This window comes from Neolamprologus multifasciatus, chromosome 20 (assembly GCF_963576455.1).
Source record: "Neolamprologus multifasciatus chromosome 20, fNeoMul1.2, whole genome shotgun sequence".
NCBI classification, from domain to species: Eukaryota; Metazoa; Chordata; class Actinopteri; order Cichliformes; family Cichlidae; genus Neolamprologus; species Neolamprologus multifasciatus.
This window is the reverse complement of record NC_140458.1, coordinates 4,538,190-4,550,647: the sequence shown is the minus strand read 5'-3', so window position 1 is coordinate 4,550,647 and position 12,458 is coordinate 4,538,190. Positions and strand designations below refer to the sequence as shown.

At 41.4% G+C, this 12,458-nt stretch overlaps 1 protein-coding gene across 3 annotated transcripts in view; it reads right to left on the bottom strand.

Annotated features, from left to right (window-relative positions):
* Positions 1 to 12,458, bottom strand: part of cables2b (Cdk5 and Abl enzyme substrate 2b) — a 132,370-nt gene that overhangs the window by 78,419 nt on the left and 41,493 nt on the right. The window contains exons 6-10 of one of the 3 annotated variants that reach the window (XM_085145970.1): positions 11,846 to 11,943; positions 6,599 to 6,705; positions 6,238 to 6,357; positions 5,421 to 5,505; positions 2,251 to 2,800 (exon numbers count right to left, since the gene is read on the bottom strand). In XM_085145970.1, coding sequence (XP_085002096.1) covers positions 2,654 to 2,800; positions 5,421 to 5,505; positions 6,238 to 6,357; positions 6,599 to 6,705; positions 11,846 to 11,943 — 557 coding nt within the window. In that variant the 3' untranslated portion in view covers positions 2,251 to 2,653. Of the gene's footprint in view, positions 1 to 2,250; positions 2,801 to 3,260; positions 5,506 to 6,237; positions 6,358 to 6,598; positions 6,706 to 11,845; positions 11,944 to 12,458 lie in introns of those variants that run through there. The other 2 variants (XM_085145969.1, XM_085145968.1) reach the window with 2 other exon arrangements.

Below are 12,458 nucleotides of genomic sequence, written 5' to 3'. Positions count from 1 at the left end.
GACTGATTTTATTTGGGTAGTTTGTCACAGTGAACGTCACATTGGTTCCATGTTAGTCTAAGTTGACTCCAGGCTCATGTGTGAAATAATTCTTCATATAAAAATAAACACATTTAACCCTCACTTGATGCTACTCCAGTGTTGTTTACATCCTGTTTGTAAATTAATTAAAATATGATGGATTGAAAACCTCAAAGATTTCAAATTGAATTAACAAGCAGCATTCACTGCTTCTTCTTTGTTACAATAACGCAGCACACTGGCTGCGCTCTTCACATGTGTACTAAACACACACACGACATGCACGGCTGCAGTCACACACCTCACTTACACATGATATTAACATGAAGCCTCTGGGATCAGATCAATCTTATTAGAAAATAACATTTACGGGTGAACGCAGTCTTAAAAGCACATGAACTGCGAGTTAGAAGGACAAACTTTTGCTAATTCAGGACAACAAGAGCTACGGGTAGGAGCAGATAAAGTTTTAGACTTTTCCAATAACCAAACGGATCGTATCCAAAGTCTGAGAAGTTTACTGGGACTCTTTGGGGTCTTATAGCAGAACCCTGATCCAAACTCATTCGGCTCTCCTGCTCTGACATCTATAAAACTCAAGTCCATAAACACACGAAGAAAAACAAGATAAGTGGAAGAACGTGGAAATCTCAGGATGAACAATCATGTTTCCAACATTATCTGGTGAGAGGATAAAACACCTGCAGGTTCAAAGGAGACACGATTCTTCATCCACAGGATTATTAGTAATAAATTATTATCAGGCAGTTTTTAAATACACATCATTACAATAAGTTACTTTAAATGTAGAAAAATATTATATACCGTTGTTACTTGGTGATAAAATAAAGTCTGAGGACTGTGATGCTAAAAGGCAAAGTGCAAAAACAACTGAGGCTCAACAGGAAGTGTTTCTGAAGCCTCCTTTCAACAAAGGCTGGAAAAGGGACATGAAGTCCACATGAATGAGTCTCCTAGAAATCTTCCACTGGTGTCCTGACACCAGACTTCAACAAACGTCCTGTTGGAGGCCTCAGTTTGGTTAAATATCTGTCCCTTTACGATACAATGAAAAGAAAACGACCGAGCGATGTGTGTTTCTTAAGCAGAAACTCAGGAACTGCAGTGTTAATAGTGCAGAAAAAGGAAGTCTGTAGCCACAGCGAGTTCCTGCTGTTAACATCATGAATGTGTTTGCGCTTCACTTTAAATAGACGCTCAAGTTTCAGTTTCCAGAAATATCTGTGCTAAAAGTGTAAATGATCATTGCAGAACTGCAACTTTTAACTTTTAATGTATCTGTTAATGCTCCATGTTTAGTGTGACAGACACATTCTGATGTCCTTTCTGTAAACTGCAGCCTTACACTCAGCGCGTCATGTTTCTTCCTATTATTAACCAGGTCAGTGTCATCTGTGGTTTTCAGTTGTGTTGCTGCTGGTTTCAGATAATGCAGCCCATGAACATGCAGAGCGCGCAAAAGAGAAACGGTTTTCCTTTCTGACACGTTTTATTCCAAAAACTGGAGCGAATGCAAAAACTGCAATCGTCAGAGTGAGACAGCCTTTAACTGCAGTCCATAACAAACAGAAGCAAACCAGCTGGAGACGAGTGAGCATCACAGCAGTGTTTGTCTCGTATGTTATAGAGGCTCTGTGTACCAACACTAACCCCCATCGAAGCTTCGTTTAAAAGGACGTCTGCACTCTCTGAACGGCATGAAGTCAAAATAGAGATCGCTGCGTGTAAAGCTGGCGACACAGAAACGGAGAGACTGAGAGCAAATATCCTGATAACAGGGCAGGATAAACCTTACAAAACAAATACAGGCTGAAGCAAAAGCAGCCAGATGTTCAGGCTTGAAGAAAGATTTTGACTTCATGAAATAAATGAATTGCATGAAGTCATGAGGATAAAGGATAAAGCAGAAACTACTCTGCTGCTCTTCTTAAAAACAGAACTCGCAGCCTTTTCAGTCACTGGCAGCGTCCTCGTAACGGTTTGTATCAGTCGCTGAAAACACTCAGCACTATTTTCAGCCGTAAAAAATATGATTATCTGATGCATGTGTGTCAGTGTTACTCATAATATTTCTAATAAAGCTAAAATAAAGAACCTAAAAAGAAAGGTTTTTTCAGAGTCAGACAGTTCTGGTTTTGTTCAAAGCAAATTTCTCCCTCTGTCTTTTGTTTTTCGTCTTTTGGTTTTTGTTTTTCAAGGTGCACAGTCTGTTTTTCTTTTCACATGTACATTTTGCACATTTTTAAAACCCACAGTTATGTTGGCCTACACCATAAAAATAATGCTGGAGGAAGAAAACCTGAATTTTCCTGATTTTGATTCGACCTCCAGTGATTGAACCGTCAGTCACAGTGTGTGATCACTTTGGTTTTTCACGGAGGAAAGGAAGGAAACTTTTTCTCTGCAGTGACGTCTTTGAGCCGTTTGCTGCCACGACAGTGTGGCTGAAGTCTGTAGTGCGCAGGGAGGAGGAGGATGATTTCTGGGTGGCGTCTGAGCCTTTGAGCCAGGCATCATGAGAACTGATCCGTCACAGTGCTGCAGCTCGAAGGTGCTGAGGTTCTCTGCAGAGGCGGAGAAGTGTGCTGCAGTGCCGCTGAGCCAGGCACTGCTATACCTGCTGCTGCTGCACCAACCGTCTGAAATGTGGCATGACTTTGCTCTCTGGGAGGTAGAGCGCCATCTCCAGGGCGACCAGGATGGTGAACTCGAATGATATGAGCTCCCTCCTGCTGATCCTGAAACGCTCCTCCAGCTTCTGCAGGAACAAACCAGCACGTGAGAGAGAACAAATACTTTCTGATGACACAAACCGTTTCATGTCTGACTCCACGTCTGTGGGAGTTTGAAATCTTGAAATTAAAATAAACATGGTATCTTTTTTTATACTGGTCGTTCTTTTTAACTAAACTTCTGTGAAACAGTATTTACCCTGTTTGTCTGTGAAGGTTCTCAGTCATCCAGGTCATTGAAGTCAAACGAGCTTGCAAAGAAAAGCGTCTGGACTTCTTTAAGTTGCTTGAAGACGTTTCACCTCTCATCCGAGAAGCTTCTTCAGTTCAAAGGTCAAAAGGGACTCTCCACCATTTGACCTTAGAACTGAAGAAGCTTCTTGGATGAGAGGTGAAACGTCTTCAAGCAACTTAAAGAAGTCCAGACGCTTTTCTTTGCAAGCTCCTTTGACTATTTACCCTGTTTTCTTTTTTTTTTTTTAGGTATTTTTAATTTATTAGCCAAAGAGAACCCAATTAAATAAAAACTGCAGTTTTTAAATAATTATTTTAATCTATTGAGGGTTCTTGGCAGCAGGAATTGCAACTGAGTGTTTACAATAAGTGCCAACGAGTCTTTCACCTCGCTGTTCTTTACAGAATTGTTTTAATTCAGCCACATGGAGGTTTCTGAGCAGGAACAGCCTGTTTAAGGTCACAGCATCTCAATCCTATTTGAGTCTGGACTTAAATGAGGCAACTTCAAAACTTTCATTTTTTTATTTTTAGCCGCTCAGAGATGGGTTTGCTGGTGTGTTTCTGATCATTGTCCTGCTGCATAAGTGTGCTTGAGCTTCAGGGCTTGAACTGATAGAACCATGAAATCTGTCAGGCTATCTATTATCATGAGTCTTCCACGTCCTGAAGCGGCAAAGCAGCCCCAGAGCTTCCACACCACCACCACCATGTTTGATTGCTGGTTTGATGTTCTCTCTTTCTGAAATGCTTTGTTACTTTTTAACGGGACTCGGGTCTTTCAGAGAGTTCAGCTTTTGTCCACAGAACATTTCCCTCAAAGTCGTGGGAATCGTCAAGATGTTGTTTGGCAAAAGAGTGTGATTTTTGGTCACAGTGGTTTCCTCTGACCAATGGCCATGCCATGAACTCTGACCTTAACTGAGGCAAGTGAAGCCTGCAGTTCTTTAGATGCTGTTCTGAGGTCTTTTGTCACCTCCTGGATGAGTTGTTCATGTGTGCTTGGAGTATTTTTGGTCGGCCGGCCACTCCTGAGAACTGCTCACAGTTTTCTCCATTTGTGGGTATTCATACTCTCCACATGCCTTAGAAATGGCTTCGTAATCCTTTCATTGATAGATGTCAATGACTGTTAAAATCACAGTTCTAAACCCTTCTCCACCAGCATGCATCATATCCTGTCAATTTGTGGGGCACATCCAGCTTTTTTTTACCTCCTTACCAACAGACTGAGAACAAAGTACCTGTGAGTTAGGAGGACTCGCTTCACCTGAATGTACTGTTGTGCTACATTAGAGCTCTGCATCATTAACTTTAAAGAAATGGAAATGCTAAGAAGGTGGATGCCGATGTTATCGTAATTTCAGGAGCTATGATTGTTGGTTCTTATTTAAATATATCTATCCATCCATTAATCCACGCACTCACCCTCCATCTGTTAAATCTACTAAATCAGCATTATTGTAATAAACCTTCTAAATGTGCAGAGTACATCTGTGAGCCACATCACCAACAGTGTCATTTTTTCTGACCACTTCTCAGCTGTTTCTTTCGATCGTGGTACGATGTGTCGCTTTATGAGATCTTGTTGTTTTACTTAATTTCTATAGATAATTTCTATTTTAGTGATTTCCTGATTAAACATGTACATCAGTAATAAGGTCCGAGTGCGTTTAGTGTAACTGAACTCAGCTTTATAAAAACTGTCGTTGATCACATTTAATAATTTAACAAGGGGGGAATTACTCTTTCACACAGGGCCAGGTATGTAAAGAAATGTAATCACCAGTTTAGTTACTCAGGTTATCTTTGCCTTTTTTTTTTTGATTATCTGAAAAATAAAGTGTAACAAATGAGCATAAATAAGGAAAGAAATGAAAGAAATCAGGAAAAGGACAAACAGTTTTTCACAGCACTGTATTTGTAATCAGTGTTTCATTAGATATGATAAATGAGGTAAAACTAAAAAGATCCATAACTCCATAAAAACGAAAGAAATGTGCGACAATCGTCTGCTTGGTAGTGACGTGCAGGGTTTTTGTTTTGGTGGTCGCAGAACCGAAGCAATTAAAATAAATATTTTTGAGCCATGACAAAAGTGAACATGCAGCATAAAAACAGTACAGTTATAATGCAGGACTCAGACCTCAGGGATTCTCTCCTGCATGGTCTCAACACACGACTATAAAGGACATTAACAGCCTCTAGTCCTGCAGCTCCAACACTCAGCAGGTCGTTTTCCACCTGCTCAGGTAGAAAAGCCTCAGAGGCTGAGCAAGAGGAACATGATCTGACTGACAAGGCAGATTTTTTCACTGACACTCTGTGTGTGTGTGTGTGTGTGTGTGTGTGTGTGTGTGTGTGTGTGTGTGTGTGTGTGTGTGTGTGTGTGTGTGTGTTTATATTACATACGTCAATTAGATGTTTGACTTCCTGTTTCTTGAGGTCACTGCTGATCTTAGCTGCCAATAGGATGCATGCAGCTGAGACCAACTTCCTGTGAACAACATCAACAGTTACGTAACTGACGGGACATCAGGCCACAGAGAAAAGGCAGAGCAACAATGTAACAATGCAGACTGCTCGCTCTCTGGACAACATTTATTCTTAAAAGAATTATTGTCTTAGTTTGTTTGAAATAATGTATCAAGTCTTTAGGTGGTGTTTTCTATGAGTTAACAATCAGTTTCTAATTATAAGACTTGTTGTCAGTTTTTGACTGAATCAGTCATCAGTTAGATCTTAAAGACCTTGAGTTTATACTTATTTTACTCTATAAAATAACTATAAATGTCACTGTGATGATGCGCACACTTCAATAATAATTGTGAGGACAGTGAGGACTTGAAGTTCAGTGCATCACAATCAAATAATACAAACCATCAGCAACAGTGAAAAGTTTTTCTTTTAAACCAAGCTTATTGAAAATAAACACAAGGGGGAGCCACTTCCACACCTCACACTGTGGACTCGACACAGAAAACTGCAGCACATCCACCTTTTAAGCTATCAAACAAATCTTGTTTTACGTTTTCTAACACAACGTGATGAAGTCTTGAACCAATCAGATTTTCGACCTGAGACTAATTATGGTGCAGAATCACTTATAATAACAATAAACAGAGCTAAACAGTCGTCATTAACCAACATTTCAAGCAGAGCGTGAAGCCTATGAGCGAAGCAGAAACCGATGACGAGCTGTTTACATGCGGACGAGATTCGAACAAACCTGTTCTGTTTGTTGAGGCGCCCCTGCAGCACCAGCTTTTCAAAGTAGACGTATGCCATCGCGAGGGTGACGGGCTGCAGGCCGCAGTCCTCCCCGACTATTCTCATCTCTCTCTTTAGGCTGAAAAAGAAATAAAGCATGCTCTAATCATTTAATACTCCCTTTTCACATATCTGTGTAGGTTCTTAGTCATCCAGGTCATGGTAATCTAAGGAGCGACTGGACTGCTTTAAGTTTCTTTAAGATGTTTCATGTCTCATCCCATGAGCTTCTTCAGCTCTAAGACCAAGTGGTGATCCAGTCGCCCCTTTTCACATTACTGTGCTGAAATCTTTTCATTGGCAGAAATGAGAAACTTTACCTTCGGATTTTGCTGAGGGTGAGTTTAATGTGAGGAAACTTCTCCTTAAAAGTCTCGTTCATATCTTTCTTCAGATCAGACGGTTTGACATATTCTATAACCGTCGTCTGCAGGATAGAAGAACAAAGAGAAAAAGAGCAAAAGAAAATGAACCAAACCAGAACAATAAGGAGTGGAAGTATGCATAAACAGATCACAGAACACATTTAACTGTAAGCAGAGACAATGAGAAGTCAAACAGTTGTCAGTGAACGTAAATAATCTGATGAGGACGGGTAAATATTTCTTTCTGTGACTCATTGTTGCAAAGATGGCACTATTTCTCACACAGGGAAACTCATTCATGCTTTAGTTTACAGTCTTTCCAGGTATTGTGATGACTGTTCGCAGGAGTATCCAATAACCTCATCAAATCTGTTCCAAAAAAGCTGCACTGACTTTACACACTAAATAAAAGTCAAACTCCCTGCTGATTATTTTTAAATCTAACAACGACGCGAGCTTTGGTTGCACTGAGTCGGTCCGTGTCTGTCCTGTTATGGACAGATCACCTGGTCACTGTGTAGCCAAAACACACAGTCGAAGCCCCACCCCAACTGATTTCTTTAAGCAGTTAAGAAAATGGATTGATGGCTCAATACTTCGACGTATTAGATCACATCGATCTTATAGAAATCCAATATTGCCACACAGCATTCCTGCTTTTTCACTAATAGCCTCAAACAGCCAAAGGCAGCTCTGCTCTCTCTCCAGTGGGTTTGTTTTATTTTTGCAAACTTAAGAGGGCTCCTTTAACCACATGTTGCATGTTTACAACTTTCATTATTTCAATGGCACACAACTCAACTGCTGACCTTTCACCTGCAAAACTTAAGTGAAAAAACAGACACAGCTTTCCATGAAACAGCTTTTAAGTCATAGGTGTCAAACTCTGGCCCGCGGGCCCAATTTGGCCCGCAGCCTAATTACATTTGGCCCGTGAAGCCATACCAAATTACTATTAGAGCTGGCCTACTGGTATTATACAGCTAATATATATATTGTTTAGTATTAAGCTTTGCTTGTGCCATATTCAGTTTTTCAGCAAAACTTGTTTAAGTCCATAAGAAAAGATTCATTCTTATATCTGGAGGAAGATTTTTTTTTTCAATAAATATTAATGTTAGCCTGCGACTTTGTTCCAGTTTTGAATTTTGGCCCACTGTGTATTTGAGTTTGACACCCCTGTTTTAAGTCACCAGCATTAAGAGGTGACAGTGAAGAGCTGCAGGTTCCTCAACAGTTTCTTTACAGCTCAACTCAGTTTAGACCTTAATCCTGATATTTGGTCACATACACGCTCATGTCAACACTTCCAAGGCCTAATTTAATGGAGAGAAGCCTGCGAGATAATCCTGGTAGACAGCCTGATCTAAACCTTATCATATGCAGGTAACATGCACCGTTTCCATGTAACGCACCAAACTGGTGTGGGTGGGGGGTGTTTTGTAGTTTAGGCGACATTGACAGTAGGTGGTGAAATCACACTGTGTAATACTAACACACACACACACACACACACACACACGCTCGCAGTAAGCTCAGTGAAAAGCAGCTCACCTCAGCTGTAATCGTCTCATGAATTAAACACTGTGATACAGTGTGTGTGTGTGTGTGTGTGTGTGTGTGTGTGTGTGTGTGTGTGTGTGTGTACCTGTTTAGACATCTTTGTGGGACCAAAAATTGGAATATTATTATATTTGTGGGGACCAACAGTCACTTAGTACAGCGGTCTCCAACCTTTTTTGCGCCACGGACCGGTTTATGCCCGACAATATTTTCACGGACCGGCCTTTAAGGTGTCGCGGATAAATACAACAAAATAAAACTAGTACCGGTACCAAAAAAAAGAAGATTTATTCATAACACACGTGAAAAGACCCAGGAAAACCGAGTAAACGATAAAAACGATAACAAAATAACGCTGAAAACTGATAAAAACCCTGAAAACTATACATTTCACACCTGAGCCTCAACTCTCGCGGCCCGGTACCAAACAACTCACGGACCGGTACCGGTCCGAGGCCCGGGGGTTGGGGACCGCTGACTTGTAAGGACAAAAGTGCCGTCCTCACCAGTTTGAAGGCATTTCTCAGGCTCAAAATGTGGTCTTAATGTCAGGGTTACAATTAGGTCATGGTTAGGTTTAGGCTGAGGGTCAGGATTAGGCCGTCATTTTTGATGGTTAGGGTGAGCGACTAGGGAATGCATTATGTCAATGAGATGTCCTCACTAAGATATCAAAACGAGAATGTGTGTGTTTGTCTATAGAGGGATCAAACTGAGCCGCAGCCTCTAGGACAGTGAAAAAGAAAAGAGCATGTGTACTCTGATTACTCTTACAATCATCTGTTTTATTCACCCTGTTTGTCTCCTTCAGTTTTATTCCTGTTTATTAGAACATGAGAAATTAAAATTGGGGTTCAATGTGATCAATTTACACTTTTAATCTCCCCGAAGCACAGATGTTATTGTCTGACTCAACATTATAATTACAATGTGTAAAACAAAATTAAAAAATAGCCAAATACAGACATCCTGCCAGTCACCAGAGATTAGTGAGTATCTGACTTGGATGATGCATTAATTCATGTGATGACATTAAACGGATTAGATACCACCTACTGGTGTGATCAGCTCAGTTTTTACTGAACCTCTTATTCATATGAGTCACACACCAGTGAGCCAAAAACACTATGACCCTGTACATGGTGAATAAGGTGGATTATTTCTCATCAGTGTTGTTGTCACCACTATAAGACGGTAAATGCAAAGCTGAGAGTTGCAGTCATCCTAAAAACAGCAGCAGGTGTAAAGTCACGGGTGTTACAGTTATGAGTCTGAGTCAGAGCCGCCCCGAAACATCGAGGCTTGTCCGGCGCTCCCCGTGAGCTGACGATTACCTTCAAACAGTCATCTGAGGAGGGACCAACAGTGAAACGCCAAGAGGGTGTTGGAGGATGTGTTGGAATAACAGTGGCTCCAAATCTTACAGGACTAATAGGATCTGCTCTTAACGTCTTGGAGCCTCCACACATCCTGCTGAATCCCCGCTGTGGCAGGTCGGAGCTTGTTTTGGTGGTACAAGAAGCACCGAGAGCAAATTAGATCAAAGTGGTCGTGTTGTTTTGGCTGTCGTTATGATGAATTCTTTTAATTAATTTAGAAAGCACAGCTCTTTAATAGCTCACATGTGTTTCAGGAAGATTTCTGCTCGTGTTCAGAGAGGTGCTGGACCCAGCTGAAATCTGATTGGCCCCTGTGATGCGCCACCCCGTCACTAATCAATGGACGGAGTGTGCAGGACTTCACAGACATCAAACACTTGTGGTAAGCATGATGTTGATGTCGATTTCATAGGGGAGGGCTGGTGATGACAGGAAAGATTACAATGTTTACAAGTTCAAAGAAGCGTGTTTATAAGATGGAAATTGGTAATCAGTATAAGTCTGATGGGACTTGAACGTAGCACGAGCGTGCTGCGATGCACAGACAGCTCAACAGTGGTGCTTAGCTCTTCTGTGGAACCAGCTTCCAGTTTGGATTCGGGAGACAGACACTATCTCTACTTTTAAGATTAGGCTTAAAACTTTCCTTTTTGCTAAAGCATATAGTTAGGGCTGGACCAGGTGACCCTGAATCCTCCCTTAGTTATGCTGCAATAGATGTAGGCTGCCGGGGGATTCCCATGATGCATTGAGTTTTTCCTTTCCAGTCACTTTTCTCACTCACTATGTATTAACAGACCTCTCTGTATTGAATCATATCTGTTATTAATCTCTGTCTCTCTTCCACAGCATGTCTTTATCCTGTCTTCCTTCTCTCACCCCAACCGGTCGCAGCAGATGGCCCCGCCCCTCCCTGAGCCTGGTTCTGCCGGAGGTTTCTTCCTGTTAAAAGGGAGTTTTTCCTTCCCACTGTCGCCAAAGTGCTTGCTCATAGGGGGTCATATGATTGTTGGGTTTTTCTCTGTATCTATGAAGCGCCTTGAGGCGACTTTTGTTGTGATTTGGCGCTATATAAATAAATAAAATTGAATTGAATTGAATTGAATTGAATTAGCATTTCATCAGCCACAAAGCTTCATGACGAGGTGCTTTTCTGGACTTTAGTTTGTGTTAATCTCTGAATCTGAGAATGAGTGCTTATTTCAAGCATTAGTTAGCAGCTAGTTTACAACTATACTGGGATTAAAGTAGCATCTTGTGTTTAAATTAATATTTTAGTCACACTACTCTTATTGCTCGCAAATGAAAGTGATGCCGTTACAAATATTTCTTATTGAATTTTCTTTCATATTCACTCACATTTTAAATCTTATTTACAGAACTGAACCATCCATAAACTCAGGAGTTACAAACAAGAAGTGTGCTCAACCCTGAAACAGAGTCTGAATCTGAATGGAAATCCCCCAATGCCAAAGCTTTCAGTGCAGATCTCCTGAGATTTGAACTTTTCTTTTTCATGCCTCGCCTCTGTCAGTGCGCCCCAGGGCAGCTGTGGCTACAATGTAGCTTACCATCACCAGTGTGTGAATGTGTGTGTGAATGGGGTCCTTAGGGACTAGAAAAGCGCTATACAAAAACACGCCATTTACCATGTATTGTTTTTGTTACTAAACTTGATTTATTTAACTCAACATTAACATTTTTGGTCAACAGACTGATGCAAGCTACAAATATTAGACCTAATAAGAGCAGCTCCTCAGAATAAGCCCATATTAGATCCGTTCTTGTTATCAGGCAAAAAAAAAACCTTGGGAATGCTGTCTCTAAATCGCTGCCATACCAGGCCGCAGCTTTATGATGAAGGCTGTTAATCCTGATGATGCAGAAGAAAAAAAATCTGATTTAGATTAAGGCTGGAGGCTCCGAATTCAGGAAGTTGCTGCCAAAATGACTGTTTAAAATCTGTCTTGCTGAGGTCACTTAAACCTAAAAATGTGCTTATTTTTAGAACTTTGATAAGATAACACACAAACACAGCCTAGTGAGGGCTACAGCACCGGGTTCGCAGTGCTACAGACCCCAAAGTGTATTAGTTTACTAAAACCATCTGTCCTCTCACAAAGCTCATTAAAGGTGTCAAACAGCCTGCGGAGCTCTGGACGTGGTGCGAAGGAGACGCACAGCTGTCAGCGATTTGCTCCGTGTGGGCGTCCTCGAAAATAAACAACTATATTTCAAACCATCTGCGGTGTTTTCTTACCATGTAAGAGGCGAAGATCAGCACTCGTTTGTGTTTGCCGCAGGGCCACTGGGGGTCACTGAGCAGGTTGGGGTCATAATCCATCACATCCTCCACACCTGGACAACAATACACATCGATTCAGAAATAATGTCAAAAGAGCAAAACTGAGGTGAGGAGAGTAACACGAGGTGTCATCAACAAGTTCTCTGACTCACAACGAAAACATTTAGTGCATCTAAGCACGATCTGTCTGCAGACAGTTAAGGAAAAGAGAATTTTATCCATTTTCCTGTTTCTCTGATCAAGTCCTGATAATTCGTCTTTGAGGGAAAGGGAAACGTCTTTGATGCAACATTACCAGCTTGAAATTTGGCTTCTGTCCTACTCCAGCTCACTCCTTTGTGCATCTCTTAACTGCTTTCAGCTCAACCACTACTTTCTTTTAACCCCCAGGACATTTGCACAGAGTCTCCAGACATCAACTTTAGCCTGACAGGGCCCCACTCGGTGATCAGCATCGGTGACAACAGTTAGGTTCACGTAAAGAGGAAACAGCAGTTTATGCTGAGAAGTCCACGGTGTCACAGCCTGAAAGTGGACATCAGGTCCGGAGCGTGTGACTGTGAGACTG